Raw genomic sequence first — 17,299 nt, forward strand, 5'->3', positions numbered from 1 at the left:
CTCGTTAGCTTAGGATAGAGCAAGAATTTTTAAGGAATTCAGATGAGAGCTACTTTTTAAAACTAGACAGATTAAAGCCTTTAAAACTGAAACCATATCTTCTAAGCTGAGAAAAAAGTATAATTCTGTAGCTAAGATTTATAAAAATCAAACACTATGCCCCAAAACAGACTCAATCACCCACTTTAGATATAAAAAAAAGCAATATAAAGATTTGTTTAAATAACTAGCTTCCAGTGTTCAATAATCATTTTTAATACAAAGCATGTCCAAAGAATGGCAAATGAAATGACTACGAAAACATATAAAACCAAAACCCACTGCCGTCGAGTTGATTCTGACTCACAGCAACCCTATGGGACAGAGTAGAACTGCCCCCCTCCCACAGAGTTTCCAAGGAGTGCCTGGTGAATTCAAACTGCCAACTTTTTGGTTAGCAGCCACAGCACTTAACCACTACGCCACTAGTGTTTCCACGTATATCATATAGGTATACATTAGTCAACATGTTTCAAAATGCAATGTTTGTAAGATTCACAGGTCAAAGACATTTCTTGTTAAATTCCCTAAAGTATCTGAAGCACCTATGACAGTACCGGAACATAGCAAGCACTAAAATTTATGTTAAATGAATGAATAAATGAATGTTTTCCTAAAATATCTATCTAAAATCTCTGGTGTGATACAAATGAAAAACCTTAAAAAACACAAAACTAAAAATTCCCACATATATCCATTACTCAAAACAAACTATCAATACATTTAAAGACTGAGAAAGTGACACGGTAAAATCAGGATTCAAAATGGTTCAAATTTTCAGTAAAATTAATGTTCATAAAAGAGGAATAAGACACCAAATGTTCTGAAGACTAAATTTTTCAAGAAATACTTGCTCTCTGCTATACTCTCCCCTATCATATCACCACCAATGCCAGGTTTTCATCACCAAATACAAGAAACATTATCTCATAAAAACAAACTAATTACTAATCTGCTAAATTACAATTTACAAACAAGCACAAAAGGTTTCAAAGTGAGTTTGTGGGGGGGGGAAGACCCAAAATCTTAAATAACAAACCAATCAGATTTCAGTTAGGCTTCAAGGCATACTTTAGAAACATGAAACTTTTCCAAACTAGGCAGGTCAATTTGGAAACAACCCCACCACAGTTTTCAAATATTTTTACCCATAGCTCAATTTAACCCTGAGATTCTCTATTCCACTTATATCTGACTCTATACAGGGTCGCTATGAGTCTGAATCAACACAACAGCAATGGGTTTGTTTGGTTTTTTCCATGACCTAGTGAAAGTTAAATGTCACCTAAAGAAACACAATGATATTCTTCACTCATGTACATTGTTCATGTATCCAATGAGGGAAGGAGAGAGAACTAAACGGAGTACTACAAGTGGAAATACACTACTCACTTCTACATGCCAGTCTAAATTAGGATTAGTCAATTTTCCCATTCATTTAAAAGGATATCTTTGCTTTAGCCCCCAACACATAAATCTGTACACAAGTTCAACAAAAATGTGACATTTGCAAGAAAAATAAGGTATTACAAAAAGCTATGAATGAAAATTCAGCAAATTTCAATGGCAAAAATCACATTAAATAAATTTTTCCACACCTTCTAACCTTCAAAGAAGCCCTGCTAATGGCAGTGGTTAAACTGCTCGGCTGCTAGGCAGCTCGAACCCACCAGAAGCTCCACAGGATAAAGATGTGGCAGTCTGCTTCCGTAAAGATTTACAGTCTTGGAAACCCTATGGGGCAGATCTACTCTGGCCTATAGGGTAGTTATGAGTCGGAAATGACTTGATGGCAACATGTTTTGGTTGGGTTTGAGGGATCTCAGGGAAAAAAAGAATTTCAGCTTAAGATCCTAATGTTAAAAAACAAAAAACATTATACATAACACCAAAAAAAGGCCACATAAGTGTCACTAAATGAGAGAACTCTACATTAATTCTCTGTTTGAAAGTTAAGAATATTTGTTTCATAATATGCTGTTGAAGCAACATATATCCAACGCTACTGTGGAATACCATTATAATAAGCATAAAACTTAAAAGCAAGGAGCGGGCGAAAAGTAAGAGGAGAAGAAGGTAGGAGATAGCTAAAAGAGGCACAACAAGTAAGCCGAAGACTGAAGTCACAAAATCTGTTGTTTGCTTAGTCTGTTTCACATACTAAAATGCCTCTCCCAGTATAAGCATCTCACTGCTAAGTGTAATTCTAGTGCTTAAAATTACTTATTTTTCATGTAACTTGACCTATAAAAGCAAATCAAGTACTTCATTTGTACTCAGTTGAAAATGTGGTATTTTCTTCTAGTCCACAAAACATAAAACTGGATATCTGGACATATTTAGAGTCTCTAAAGTGGTGCACAAGACCAGGCAGTGTTTCATTCTGTTGTACACAAGGTTGCTGGGTTGGAACCTATTCGATGGCACCTGACAATAACAACAACAAAGTGGTACATAAGTACTTTGGTTTATACTGAGATTTACAGGCAACTTAAGGAATTTCTGAAAAGGGTGATTCTGAATATGTGTAATTTTTTTTTTAACTGGCTAACTACAATTATTAACCCTCAGATAAGATGCAACTCCAGTACATCAACTAAATAGCATTAATTGGGAACAAAAATTATTAGCTACTAAAAACAAAAATTTCAAATTAGATTCAGAATTACATGATGACTCTATAATAGGTAACCAAAGAAACAGCAGCAATGATGTGTATTTTTTAAAGGTCTGATTGCCTTACATTACTCTATAAGGCTTGGTCACCCACACTGGGGAGAAGGAGGCAAAGGGAGGAGAAGGCTTGGTCACCCACACTGGGCAGAAGGCAGCAAAGGGAGAAGGAGTAGTCAAAAACTGTGCCTTCAACCACCATGATGAAAGATAAATGCTGGTTATTATTTCAAAAATAAAATTATATACTAGTTAAATGTCTAAAAAAAGCCACAGATTTTTTCGCTCACCTTTAACTCTGAGAACACAGCACAGAAACTATCCAACACGAAGCACAGAGAAAATAAATACTTATTTAAAAAAAAAAAAAAACTCTGAAGAAATAGTAGCAGGAAAAATTACATATTTGGTGAAAACTATGAACTCACAGATCTAATAAGCCCAATTAACCCAAAGCACAAGAAACAGGAAGAAAAAATACATGAATGCACATATAATCAAACTGCTTATTAATAAAAACCAGTGAAAAGAGAAATGTTAAAAGCAGCTAGAAGACAAAAAGATGCCTTACATGCAATGACACAAAATGAAGATGACAGCAGATTTCTCCTAGGAAACAATGCAAGCTAGAAAGCAAAAGAGCAAAATCTTTAAAGTACTAAAAGAAAGTAACTGTCAACCTAAAATTCTATAGCTAGCTAAAATATTTTTGTAAAAAAGACAAAGATTTTTTCAGATATAAAAGCTAAAGGAACTAATCACCGCAGAAAGGCACTACAATAAATGTGAAAGGATGTCCTTACACAGAATAAAAAATGCAGTGTGGATCTACATAAAGAAAGGAAAAGCACCAGTAATGGTTAACTTCATGGGTAAATTGTCAAAGGCTTTTTTATTATTTAAATCTCTTTAAAAAAAGCAGTTGTGATTTAGAACAAAATTGAAAATATGAATTGTGAGTCTGTAACATATGTAAAAAAAGATTAAAACAGCACAAAAGCTAAAAGGGGAGGAATGAAGTATACTGCTGTAAAGTTCTTGGACTATCCATGAAGTGTTACACCACCATTTGAAGTTAGACTGACAAAATAAAGATGTATACTATAAGCCCAAGAGCAACCAATAAAACAACATAACAGTTACTGTCACCAATATCAAATCATTAAAAATACCCAATCCAAAAAATGCCAAAAAGAGAAAGAGAAATGATAAGCATATAAAAATCGATTGGTAAACATTAAATATAAACACAATGCTATCAATAATCACATTAAAAGTTAATTATCTAAATGCCCCAATAAAAAGGCACAGATTGTCAGATTGAGAAGGTGTAGGAAAGCAAGCTCTAAATATAAACTGCCTGTAAGAAACTCACTTTAAATATAAAGACACAAAGTAGAGTAAGTGAAAAAGAAATTAAAGTATGAAAAAAGAAATACACTAATGAAAAGAAAGCTGAATTGGCTATGTCAATATCAAAGTAGATTTCAGAAAAAGAATATTTCCAAGCGATAAAGGGGTCTCTTTATCAGGAAGATACAAAAAACTTAAATATTTCTGTACCTAATAAGGGATCTCAAAATAAATGAAGTAAAAACTAAAAAATGGAAAAAAGATACAGAAAATTCTCAATTACAGTAAGAGACACCTGTATTCCCTCTTAATAACTGACAGAACAAGTATAAATCCACTTGATGTAATTGACATTTATATAAAAAAAAAAAAAAACCCCACACAACAGCAGAATGAATACATACTCTTTTAAAGAGCACACAGAACATTTAACAAATCTATATTTGGTGCCATAAAACAAGTCTCAATAAATTTAAAAGAATTTATATAATACAAAGATACTAAATCAGAAATCAGTAACAAAAACATATGTGGAAAACCACTAAATATTTCAAAATTAAATAATGTACTCCTAAGTAACCATTTTCTGGGTAAGTAATCCATGAATCAAAGAAGAAATCAAAAGGGAAACCAGGAGTTATCTTTTGAAACAAATAAAAATAAAAACACAACATATCAAAAAACTTAAAGCAGTATATATAGGAAAACTTATAGCATTAAATGCCTACACTAGAAAACGAAAAGTCTCAAATTTCACCGTTCTACCTTAAGAAACTAGAAAAGGAAAAATAATCAGAAGAAAAATGCAAAGATCACAAAAGAAATCAATAAAGCTGATTATTTAAGATAAAAAAAATTATAATCCTCTAGCCAGGCTGTTAACAGACTGACTTGTGTCCCCCAAAAACATGTATTGGAATTCTGACCCCTATACATGTGGATGTAATCATATTTGGGAATAGGGCTCTCTTTGTTAGGTTAATGAGGCTATATCAGTATTGCATGTGTTTTAAGTCAATCATTTTGAGATATAAAAGGAGCAGATTAGGCACAGAAGCAAGTAAAGACAAATGGCGGTGGGGAAAGGAGAATGATGCCACACACAGATCACCAAGGAACAGAAGCTGAAAAGAAAGATCTTCCCCCAGAGCCAACACACAGAGAAAGCCTTCCCCTAGGTGCCAGCACCCTAAATTTGACTTCTAGCCTCCTATCTGTGGAAAAATCAATTTCTGTTAAAGCCACCCACTCAAGTCCTGATGCTGCAATGGTTAAGAGCTCAGCTGCTAATGAAAAGGTTGGTGGTTCAAGCCCATCCAGTGGCTCCACAGCAGAAAGACCCGGCAATCTGCTCCAGTAAAGACCATAGCCTAGAAAATCCTATGGGCAGCTCTACTGTCACACAGGGGTCACTGCGTTGAAAATCGATTCAACGGCACCTAACAACAACAAGAAGGAGCTAAGACACAGGCTGATACAAAAAAAAGAGAGAGAGAGACATAAATTGTCATTATGAGAAATGAAAGATGGGGGTTATCAATACAGGTTCTACAGATATTAAACAGATAAGTGAATATATGGACAACTTTATACCAATAAATTCACGAACACAGATGAAACAGAAAATTTTCTTAAAAGACAAACTACTAAAGTTCACGTAAGAATTAAAAACCTGAATAGCCATGTATCTATTAAAGAAATTAAATCATAGTTTAAAAGTTTCCCACAAAGAGAACTTCAAGCCCAGATGACTTTAGAGGTAAATTTTACTGAATATTAACAAATAATACCAAACCACATAAATTCTTTCAGAGAACATAACAAGAGTAACACCTCCAACTCATCCTATGAGGCATGGCATTATCTGACACCAAAACCAACAAAGGTATCATAAGAAAGCTACAGTACAATATCCCTCATGCACACAGATGTAAAAATTCCTTTAATTTTAATTAAACAGCATATTTTTAATTTTACCAATATATAAAAATAATAATACATCAAGTGGAATTTATTCCCCAAAAAAATTGCAACGGTGGTTTAACATTAGAAAATCAACCAGTAATTCATCATATGAACAGACTAAAAAAGCAAAAACATACAAACACGTAATCACATTAAAACATCTATTAAAAATACACAGAAAGATGATTTGACAAAATTCAACATCCATAGCTGATACAACTCTCAACAAGCTAGAAATAAAAAGAAACTTCCTCAACATCATACTTAATAGTAAAAGTCTGAAAACTGTCTCCATAGGATCAAAAACAAAAGTTCCTTTTCACCACTTCTACTGAATGTTGCACTTGGGGTTCTAAAAAAAAAAAAAGGAAAAAGAAACCAAACCCATTGCCGTTGACTTGATTCCTACTCACACCGACCCTACAGGACAGAGTAGAGCTACCCTGTAGGGTTTCCAAGGAGCAGCTGGTGGATTCGAACTGCCGACCTTTTGGTTAGCAGCCAGTAGCTCTTAACCACTATGTCACCAGTACAATCAGGCAAGAAAAGTGTCCAGATTGGATAGAAAAGTAAAACTGTCTTATTCACAGATGACATGATCATCTATGAAGAAAATCCAATGGGATCAATAAGCTATTAGAACAAGAGGTTTTTACCAAGGTTGCAGGATACAAGATGAACATACAGAAATCAACTGTATTTCTACATGCTAGCAAGGAAAATGAGAAATTGAAATTTCAAAAAATACTACCTACAACAGCATCAAAAACCATCAAACACGTAGAGACAAAGTCAAAAAAAGATGAGCATGACATGTATACTCACTGCTGGGATAAATTACAGACCTAAATAAAACCAAAAAAAAGCAAACCCGTTTCCATCAAGTTGATTCTGACTCATAGCGACCCTACAGGACAAACTGCCCCATAGGGTTTCCAAGGAGCAGGTGCTGGATTCGAATTGCCAACCTTTTGGACAGCAGCCATGCTCTTAACCACTGTGCCACCAGGGCTCCAAAGACCTAAATAAATGAAAAGACAGAATATACTATGTTCGTGTGTCGCAAAGACCTAACATGGTTACGCTCTTAATTCCCCCCCAAAATGATCTACAGAATCAACGTAATTCCAATCAAAATACTAACAGGCTTATTTCTACAAAGTGATAATCTGATTCTAAAATTCATATTAAAAATGCAAAGGATCTACAATGGCTCACACCATTTTGAAAAATAAGATCAAATTTGGGAGAACTGATCCTACCTATTATAAATCTATAGTAATCAAGACAATGTGGTACTAATGTAAAGATAGGCAAATAGATCGATGGAACAGATTAAAAAGTCTAGAAATGTTATAAATATACATATATATATACAAATATAAACATATGCAATATATATATAGTTAACTGATTCTCAACAAAGGATCAAGGCACTTAGATGGAAAAAGGAAAGTCTATTCCACAAATGGCTCTGAAAAACTGAGTATCTATACTCAAGTAAGTGGAATTTAACCTATAACATACAATACCTGCAAAAATTAACTCAAAATGGATCACAGACACAAATGTAAAATTTAAAAATATAAAACTTCTAAAAGAAAACAGGAAAAAACTGATAAGCAAAACATCAAAATTAAGAACTTCTGTTCTTTTAAAGATTAAGAGAGTTAAAAGACAAGCTATATAGTGAGAGAATATATCTGCAAATAACATATCTGACAAAGGTTTGTGTCCAGAATATATAGTCTGGAAAACTTCGTAATAAGAAATCAAACAAGCCAATATAAAAAAGTTCCGGGAGGGGAGGGGGAGTGCAGGGGGACAAAAGATGTAACCATACACTTTACCAAAGAAATATACAAATGACAAATAAGTACATGGAAAGATGTTCTACATAATTAGTCACTGTTTTTGTTAGGTCCCATCAAGTTCATTTTCGATTCATAGTGACCACATGTGACAGAGTACAACTGCTCCATAGGGTTTTCTAGGCTGTAATCTTTACCGGAGCAGATCACCAGGTCTTTCTCCCAAGGATTCACTAGATGGATTCAAACCACTAACTTTTCAGTTAACAGCCAAGGGCTTAACTGTTGTGACTCCAATTTGTTGCAGTTGAGTCAATTCCGACTCCCGGGCTCCTAATTAGACGTTAGAGAAATGCAAATAAAAACCACAACATGAAATGGAATGAGTAGCTTTATATGTAAAAACAAAAAAACTGAAAACCACCAAATATCCATCAATTGTTGAATGGATAAACAAATTATGGTATAGTCATATAACGGAATACTAAACCAAAAAAAAACCCATTGCCATCAAGTTGATTCTGACTCAGTGACCCTATAGGAAAGAGCAGAACCGCCCCACAGGGTTTCCAAGGTGCGCGTGGCGGGCTCCAACTGCCAGCATATGGTTGGCCACTGTAGCTCTTAACCACTATGCCACAAGGATTTCCAAGAGAATACTAGTCAATATAAAAAGGAATGAATTATTGATACACACAACATGGAAAAATCTTCAAATAATTATGCTGAGTGAAAAAAGTCAGGAAAAGCATATGTTATGTTTCCATTTTTTAACATTATAGAAAATTTAAACTAATTTAGAGTGACAGCAAATCAGGAGTCACCTGGGTAAGGGTGGTGTGGGACAAGGAATCGGGGATTATAATACATCACAAGGAAACTTCTGCTGTGGTAATGGTTTCACCAGCGTGTACCTTTGTCAAAACTTATTAAATGGTCCAGTTTAAGTATACACAATTTATTGTATGTCATTTATATCTTCATAAAATCTGAAAAAAGGTCACAAGTATTTATGACACAATCAACTTTTAAATACCCTTAATTTCACAAGATAACTTAATTGTGGGTGAGACAAGAAACGGAGAGTTTCCTTCAAACTGAAGTTTTACTCTGAGTAAAATAAGTTAACTGCTGCTGAATAATACAGGGAGGTAACAATGAGAGAGACTGATTTCTAATCAGAGTGGAAAAACATACACCTGGACTTCATCACAACTAAAACTTGTCAATATTTTTTTTTTAAACTCATCTTTATAGAAATATATTTTAAAATTAAACATTAATAGAAACATCCATTAATTTACAGGAAAAATATTCATACATTTAAAAAGTCTTATAAAGTCAGTTTAAAATTTAACAGTTAATTCAAAAGATATGCTTAAAATTAGGTCCTCTTCTTTAACCGCTTCTATAAATAATAAAGTAAGAACAAAAGACAGAAGAAAACCTGATCAAATATCTTTGCAGCACAGAAAAACTTCTGAAAAATAAATTATACTTTAGGGTTAAATCAACCCCGTATTAACAAGACTACAAATTGTGAGTATTTGCAATGACGATCAGAAACAACTACTAAATCTTCTAATAACAATGAAAAGTAATGCTTTAAATAAAATGTGGCTCCTAATAAGCTTATCAGGTTCAATTTGTTTCCTCCCTTATCTTTTTTTGGCAATACCCTCTTCTATGAGTACTATGGAAAGAGGGAAACATAAAAAGTACTCAGAAAGAATGTAAACTGAGGAAATCATGGAAACAACTACACAGTCCTTAAAAGACAAAATGAGAAAGAGTAGCTTCAAGGTGAGAAAGAACATGGTGATCCAACAGTAAAATAACACCTTCCTCCTAAAAGGAATAAAAAACAAGCTGTTCCATTGTTTCAGTGACTCAGGTCTTCTACCCTCCACAGACTGAGCAGAAGCCCATACTATCATCCCATCTCTTCAAACACTCATGGCCTCAGCCTCACCACCACTATTTCCCTTAACTCCATCAGGGTTAATCCGATTACGTTTATGTTAGCCACCGGAAGAAACCCTAGACTACCAGGTCAGTCCTCACCTATCTCAACCTCACTCAGCTATGAACATCTCCTATGGTGTCCATACTCCCTCCTCTCTCCAACAGCTGAAACCCTTCCATTGCTTCCTTTGGAACTCAGGATCATCAGGATAAGCCGCAATACGCACAACCGTTTATCTGAACATTCCCTTCATATTCTTGCTGTAACCAAAACCCAGATCACCCTGAAGATACTGGTTGCCCTGTAGCTGTCTCAAGTAAATGATGGCTACTTTACTCCCACAAGGAGCCTTCGTGGCACAGTGGTTAAGCACTAGGTTGCTAACTGAAAGGTCAGAGGTTTGAACCCATCAGCCACTAATGTCTGTTTCCGTAAAGATTACAGCCTTGGAAACCCTAAGCAGCACTTCTACTCTGTCCTATAGGGTTGCTATGATTCGGAATTGACTCAAAGGCAATGGGTTTACTCCCACAAGTCTTGTACCACTGGGTGTGAAGGTGAGATAGGTTTCCTTGCTCCTTAATCCTGATTTCAGACCACTCGCTCTCTGAAACCCTCCAGGTATGAATATCATGTCTCCAGACCTTATCACCTACTAAGGTTTATTGTTGATTGTTTCACCATACTTATTCCACGTGTATAAAATCCATGGCTGTAGAGTCGATTCTGACTCACAACAGCCCTATAGGACAGAGTAGAGCTGCCCCATAGGGTTTCCAAAGAGCAGCTAATGGATTCGAACCACTGACCATCTGGTTAGCAGGCAAACGCTTAGCTACTGCGCCACCAGGCCTCCTATTCAATCTGTATGCAGAGCAAATAATCCGAGAAGCTGGACTGTAAGAAGAATGCAGGATCAGGATTGGAAGAAGACTCATTAACACCCTGCATTATGCCAATGACAGAACCTTACTTGCTGAAAGTGAAGAGGACTTGAAGCACTTACCGATGAAGAACAAAGACTATAGCCTTCAGTATGGATTATACCTCAACATAAAGAAAACAAGAACACTCACAACTGAACCAATAAGCAACATCATGATAAATGATGAAAATATTTAAGTTGTCAAGGATTTCATTTTACTTGGATCCACAATCAACACCCATGGAAGTAGCACTCAAAACATCAAATGACATATTGCACTGGGCAAATCTGCTGCAAAAGACCTCTCTAAAGTCTTAAAAAGCAAAGATGTCACTTTGAGGACTAAGGTGCGACTGGTCCGATTTTCAATCACTTCATATGCATATGAAAACTAGACAATGAATAAGGAAGATCAAAGAAGAAACGATGCATCTGAATTATGGTATTGGCAAAAAGTACTGAATATACGCCACGGACTGCCAGAACGAACAAACCTCTCTTGGAAGAAGTGAGGATGGCAAGACTTCATCTCACATACCTTGGACATGTTATTGTGGGGAGGCAGGTAGGAACCGGTCCCTGGAGAAAGACATCATGCCTGGTACAGTAGACCGTCAGGGAAAAAGGGGAAGACCCTCAACAAGATGGACTGATACAGTGGCTCCAACAATGGGCTCAAACATCGCAAGGATTGTGAGGATGACACAGGACCAGGCAGTGTTTCGTTCTACTGTACACATGGTCCCTAAATGAGTGAGAATCAACCCGAGGGCACCTAACAACACGAAAATAATTTTCACTGTTACAGTACTTACAACCCTTTATAGCAGAATTTGCCAAAGTATAAGCCCTCAGTCTATCTGCCTATTTTTGTACAGACCCAGAGGTAAGAATGATTTTTATATTTTTAGATGGATAAAAAAAATCAAAAGAAGAATATTTCATGACACATGAAAATTATATGAAATTCAAGTTTCTGTGTTCATAAATAGTTTTATGGGAACACAGCCTCACCTATTTGTTTATATATTGTCTATGGCTATTTCTGTGCTACAACCAAAAAAAAAAAAAAAAAAAAAAAACCCACTGCTGACAAGTCGAATCTGTGCTACAACAGCAGAGCTAAATACTAAGAAGAGTCAGTATAGCCCACAAAGCCTAAAATATTTACTATCTGACCCCTGAGGAAAAAAGCTTGCTGACCATTGCCTTAGGGCCTTAGGTTACTAAAGTTACTGTTACTCTCCAACACTACTCCCATCTTCTTAGAGATTTTTTCTTTTGATGGTAAAATACATATAACAAAAAATTTGCTATTTTAACCATTTTTAAGAGTACAATTTAGGGGCATTAATTATATTCACAATGTTGTGCAACCATTACCGCTATTTCCAAAAATTTTCATCACCCCAAACACTCTATCCCTAATTAAAAAATTATGAGGAATAACTCCCTACTACTTTTTTTTTTTTTTTTTACTTCTTAAAGATTTTATCTACAGACCTAGAAAATTTTTTGTAACAACCCTGAGACACCTGGAGCAGAGGAACCAGCTAAGCCCAGCCACAGTTCCGGCTTACAGAATGGTGAGATAATAAAAGTGTGTTGTTTTAGACTGCTAAATTAGTGGTAATTTGTTCTGGCAGCAACAGGAACTAATAGAATATCAAAAACTACATTCCTGATCTTCCCCTTCAAACTATACATCCATAGTCTTTGCCATCTTCATAACAGCAACTCCATTCCTTTCAGTTATCTAGACTAAAAACCCTGGAATCATTTTTGGATCCTGTCTTTCCACCTCTCATTTTATGTATAAGAAAATCATGTGGGCTCAAAATCTGATCACCTCTCATCACCTCAACTGTTGCCCTCATCTCTCTCTGGATTATTGCAGTAACTTCCTAATGACCTCCCTGCTTCCACCCTTTATTCTTTAAATCTATTCACAAGGAAGTAGCCAGAAGTCCTTTCAAAATCCAAGTCAGATCATGTTACATCTCAGTTCAGAACACTCTAATAGCTCACATTTCACAGAAGCTAAAAAACAAAGTTCTTACACCTGCTTATACATTAGCACTCCCCCTCCGCTAACTCTATCCCAGCCACTCTGGCCTCCTTGCTGTTACTAGAACACACTAGGCATTCTTCCAACCTTAGGTCCACTGCACAAGCTATTGCTTATGCTTGAAAAGCTATTTAACCACATAATCTTATAAGTAATCCTCCTCCCACCCCACTTGGGCCCCTTAAAAATCACCTTCTTGGTCAGGCTAACTCTCATCGCCCTATTGAAAATTACAAATCACTTGTCACTGCCACTCTGGCACCTTGGATCCCCCTTACTCTGTTCTACTCATTTTTTCTATAGCACTTTCTGCTATCTGATACGTTATATAATTTACTTATTATGTTTTTTTATATGGCACTCTCAAGCAGAAGTGACTCTCAAGGGCAGAAATTACTGTTTCATCCCCTAATATATCAGTATTAGAACTCTGACTGTAGTGCATATAATAGCCACTTAAAAATATATTTGCTAAACAAATGCAAGAATGAAGACGACTTTAATGTGATTTTCCAAACATAAAACCTCTATAATAATGTTGTTAGCTGCCATCAAGTCAGCTCTGGCTCATGGAAAGCCCATGTACAAAACAACAAAAATATTGCCTGGTCCTGCACCATCTCCACAATCGTCGATATACTTGAGTCCACTGTTGTGCCAATGTGTATTTTGAGTGTCTTCCAACCTAAATGGCTCATCTTCCAGCATTATGTCGGACAATAATCTGTTGTGATCCATGGGGTTTTCACTGGCTACTTTTCAGAAGTAGATCACCAGGCCTTAGTTGTAGTCCGTCTCAGTCTGGAAACCCTGCTGAAAGCTGTCCACCATGGGTGGTATGCCACTGATATTTGAAATACCAGTGACATAGCTGCCAGTATAAAACAACTGGACGTACATAAGCCACCACAGTACAACATACTGACAGACAGGTGATATTAAACTTGTCTAAATTTCTATAGAATTACTCTTAACTAGAATTTTCTTTTAAGTCCAATTGGGTATGTGATAAGAACCCCTAGTTGTGTACTGGTTAAGCACTGGGCTGGTAACTGAAAGGTTAGTAGTTGGAACCCACCAGGCACTCCTCAGGAGAAAGATGTAGCAATCTGCTTCCATAAAAATTACAGACTTGGAAATCCTATGGGACAGTTTTATCTTGTCCTATGTGGTCACTATGACTTAGAATCAACTTGACGGTAATGGATTTGGTTCTAATGGGTTGGGTACTGATCCACGTTGTCAAAGTATATCTGCACTGCAAAATTTGTTTTTCTATATAATTTGACTGTAAAGACCAAGTAATTTATTATTTTCAAATTAAAATTTTTTTACTGCTACCTGAGACTATCATTTCTAAACTACCCCTGCACCACTATTCATTTTCAATTTACTGCATTATAATCCAGAACTCAAGTCATACTATGAAACAGATACAATTCTAATTGCTTTACACATCTTATCTCACTCGATTCCAGTAATTATTTTCCTCACTTTACAATTAATTAGATTTAGTTACAGACAGGTTAATTAACCTAAGAACTTGGTCAGTAAGTACTGAAGCCAAAATTCAAAATCATAGGTGGATAAAGCCCATTCCACAGCCAAAGTTCTTAATCTCAATGACACTGCCCCCTCTTATCCTTATTTAAGAATCTTTAGAGATGAGTGTAGAATAAGCTGAAGGTAGGATAAGGGACTAAGAAGTGGGAATCCTAAGTGCTCAATGTAGAGTTGGAGAAGTGGGAAAAGTTACAAGGAATCAGGACACTAGGAATGAAAATACTTCTTAGAGTCAAAATATAGCAATCAGCATATAACTAGTTATTATATATAGCAAAATACAACAGTTAAAACTTACTTTTTCTGTAGTAACAGTCAAGGATGGAACTAATGCAGGTGATGGCTCGGGTTGCTTCTTGTGTTTTTGTTTATGTTTGTCTTTTTCTTTATATTTCTAAAAATGAATAGAAGCAAAATCCAATTTACATTTAAATCTCACTATATTATGCAATAAAGATGAGATTCTTTTATAACTCTGTCCAGTAATTTAAAACATTACAGAATATTTGTGAAAAACTTAAGTATAAAGTAACTCCCTCTGATCATGAAGTTATTTTATACACAAACAAGTAATACCAGTGCAAAACCAAAAGCCAAACCTGTTGCCATCAAGCCGATTCTGATACATAGCAACCCCATAGGACAGAGTAGAGCTGACCCACAGGGTTTCCAAGGAGCGGCTGGTGGATTTGAACTGCTGACTTTTTGGATAGCAGCCTGAGCACTTAACCACTGTGCCACCAGGGCTACAAAAAATGCTTTTAAAATAATTTCAGCTCCTTTATCCTATATCAATCCAAAAGATACCAATGAACATCTGAAGCCTGTGCATTATTTGCTATGTTTATATTTAACAAAATACATACATGTTCTTGTTGAAAACACCAAAAAATTTTGTGTACATTTTTAAAACAGCACTTAAACTTTCCATGCACATTTCAGCATTATCACATTTGAATAACAGCATATCTTCCTTCCATCATCATGCAAAATTTCTGCAGTACAGAAACTAGAGACCGGTGAACAGAAGAAACTCAGGCTCAAAATCCTAGGTTTACTCAGAAAATGAATGAATTGGTTATCTCTAACAAAAAAATTTAACCAAAGTCAAAGTGTGCTGCTATGCTATGAAGTGCTAATACTGATAAGCTGAATATAAAATGGAATTTTCGATTAAATAAGAAATCATATTAAGGACCTCAACTTTATTTAATAACAAAAAAGTTTATCCAAAATGTTCTCAATTGTTTGACTCAATAGCTTAACAATCAGTGTTGGGCGGGGGGGTTAGTAATATTTAAAGAGTCCAACTTACTTATTTCTCATGGTACTTAAATTTAACCATTCAGAGCACTTATCTGCTCAGGGCATGAGAGAAGGGACTTGAGAGACACAAAGATTAATATCACTGCACCTGCCTTAAAAGAAACTGATTACATAACAACAGGTACATAAAAATTAAAGATGGATGTTTTACTGTAATACCCCAGTACTGCCACTTTAATTCCCAATCTAAGTATATAAGGCATTTTCTGACAGCAATGTTAACACTTCAGCAACAGAAAATGAACATATGGTTTTTATTTAGACCTTTCAAGAAACTTTCCTATCCTAAAGTTACTTTAATGGTGGAAGATCATAATAACAACAATGACCTCTTAGGAATCAAGCCTTGGTATATTCATCACTCTTTGCAATAGGATGTCACTGCTTCTTCCATCATAAGATGAAGTCCTGTTCTCCATTCCCCTGAATCTTGGTTAGCCTTATGACTTGTTTTGACCAACAACAAGTAGCAGAAGTAATGGTGTGCAAGTTCAGTAATGGTGTTCAAGTTCAGGAACCTAGAGATTTAAGAACTGTTGTACGCTTCTAATTTTGCCCTCTTACATCTCAGCCAACATGTAAAGAATTAGTCCACACATTCCTGATAGAGGGGCCCTGGTGGCACAGTGGTTAAGAGCTACGGCGTGCTATGGCTGACAACCAGAATTTCGCCAGTTCAAATCCACCAGCAGCTCCTTGAAAACCCTATGTGGCAGTTTTACCCTGTCCTATTAAGGTCGCTATGAGTCAGAATCGACTTGATGGCAACAGATTTGCTTTTTTTTTTTGGTTTTCCTAATAGAGAGCCCTCATTTCCCGCAGCATGAGGACATAGGAAGTAGAACTGAAGATGTCCCAGCGGACAGCCAGCAGCACCTAGATACAGACATGTGAATAAGATCATCTTGGATCACCCAGCCCAACCACCAGCTGAATGTAGTAGCTTCATGAGTAAACCCCACTGGTATCACGTGGAACAAGGATGAATTGTCCCTACTGAGCATGTTACAAGCCACTGTGTTGTGGGTGATGGGGTGGTTTATCATGCAACAGTAGATAACAAGGGAAAAAAAAAAAACCCCATTGCCACTGAGTCAATTTTGACTCACAGAGACCCTGTAGGAGAGTAGAACTGCCCCATAGGGTTTCCAAGGAGTGCCTGGTAGATCCAAACTGCCGACCTTTTGGTTAGCACCCGTAGCTCTTAACCACACCACCAGGGTTTCCGTAGATACAAACTATATTAGAATACACAACTGGGTCATGGGATGTTATTTTATACACACAAAACAAAGTACAAACTGAAGTGTAATACACATCGGATTTCTTTTGTATGCACCAAACAAATTACACAATCTAATTTATAAATATGGGTTTCAAATAATCCTGGCCTTTTTTATACATATGATATCAATATTTTTCTTCCAATAAAGATAAAGGAGCCTTTTTATCCTTCTTTACTATCTATGTTCTGTTTCCCCTACTATATTTTTCTAGGGTACAAGATCTAGGATAATTTATAGTGAGTCCAAATAACAAAAATATAAGCAAACTCTTATAACTTAGAAAGCACATGAGAGTAAAAGGCAGAGTATGCACATTTACATGTA

General features: G+C 35.9%; 1 protein-coding gene across 14 annotated transcripts in view; it reads right to left on the reverse strand.

Annotated features, from left to right (window-relative positions):
* The window catches only part of MLLT10 (MLLT10 histone lysine methyltransferase DOT1L cofactor), a 301,040-nt gene that overhangs the window by 86,311 nt on the left and 197,430 nt on the right, over positions 1 to 17,299 (reverse strand). For all 14 annotated transcript variants that reach the window (XM_049881865.1, XM_049881866.1, XM_049881870.1 and 11 more), the window contains one exon: positions 14,662 to 14,757. In XM_049881865.1, coding sequence (XP_049737822.1) covers positions 14,662 to 14,757 — 96 coding nt within the window. The remainder of the gene's footprint in view (positions 1 to 14,661; positions 14,758 to 17,299) is intronic.

Source organism: Elephas maximus, chromosome 4, assembly GCF_024166365.1.
Source record: "Elephas maximus indicus isolate mEleMax1 chromosome 4, mEleMax1 primary haplotype, whole genome shotgun sequence".
Lineage (NCBI taxonomy): Eukaryota > Metazoa > Chordata > Mammalia > Proboscidea > Elephantidae > Elephas > Elephas maximus.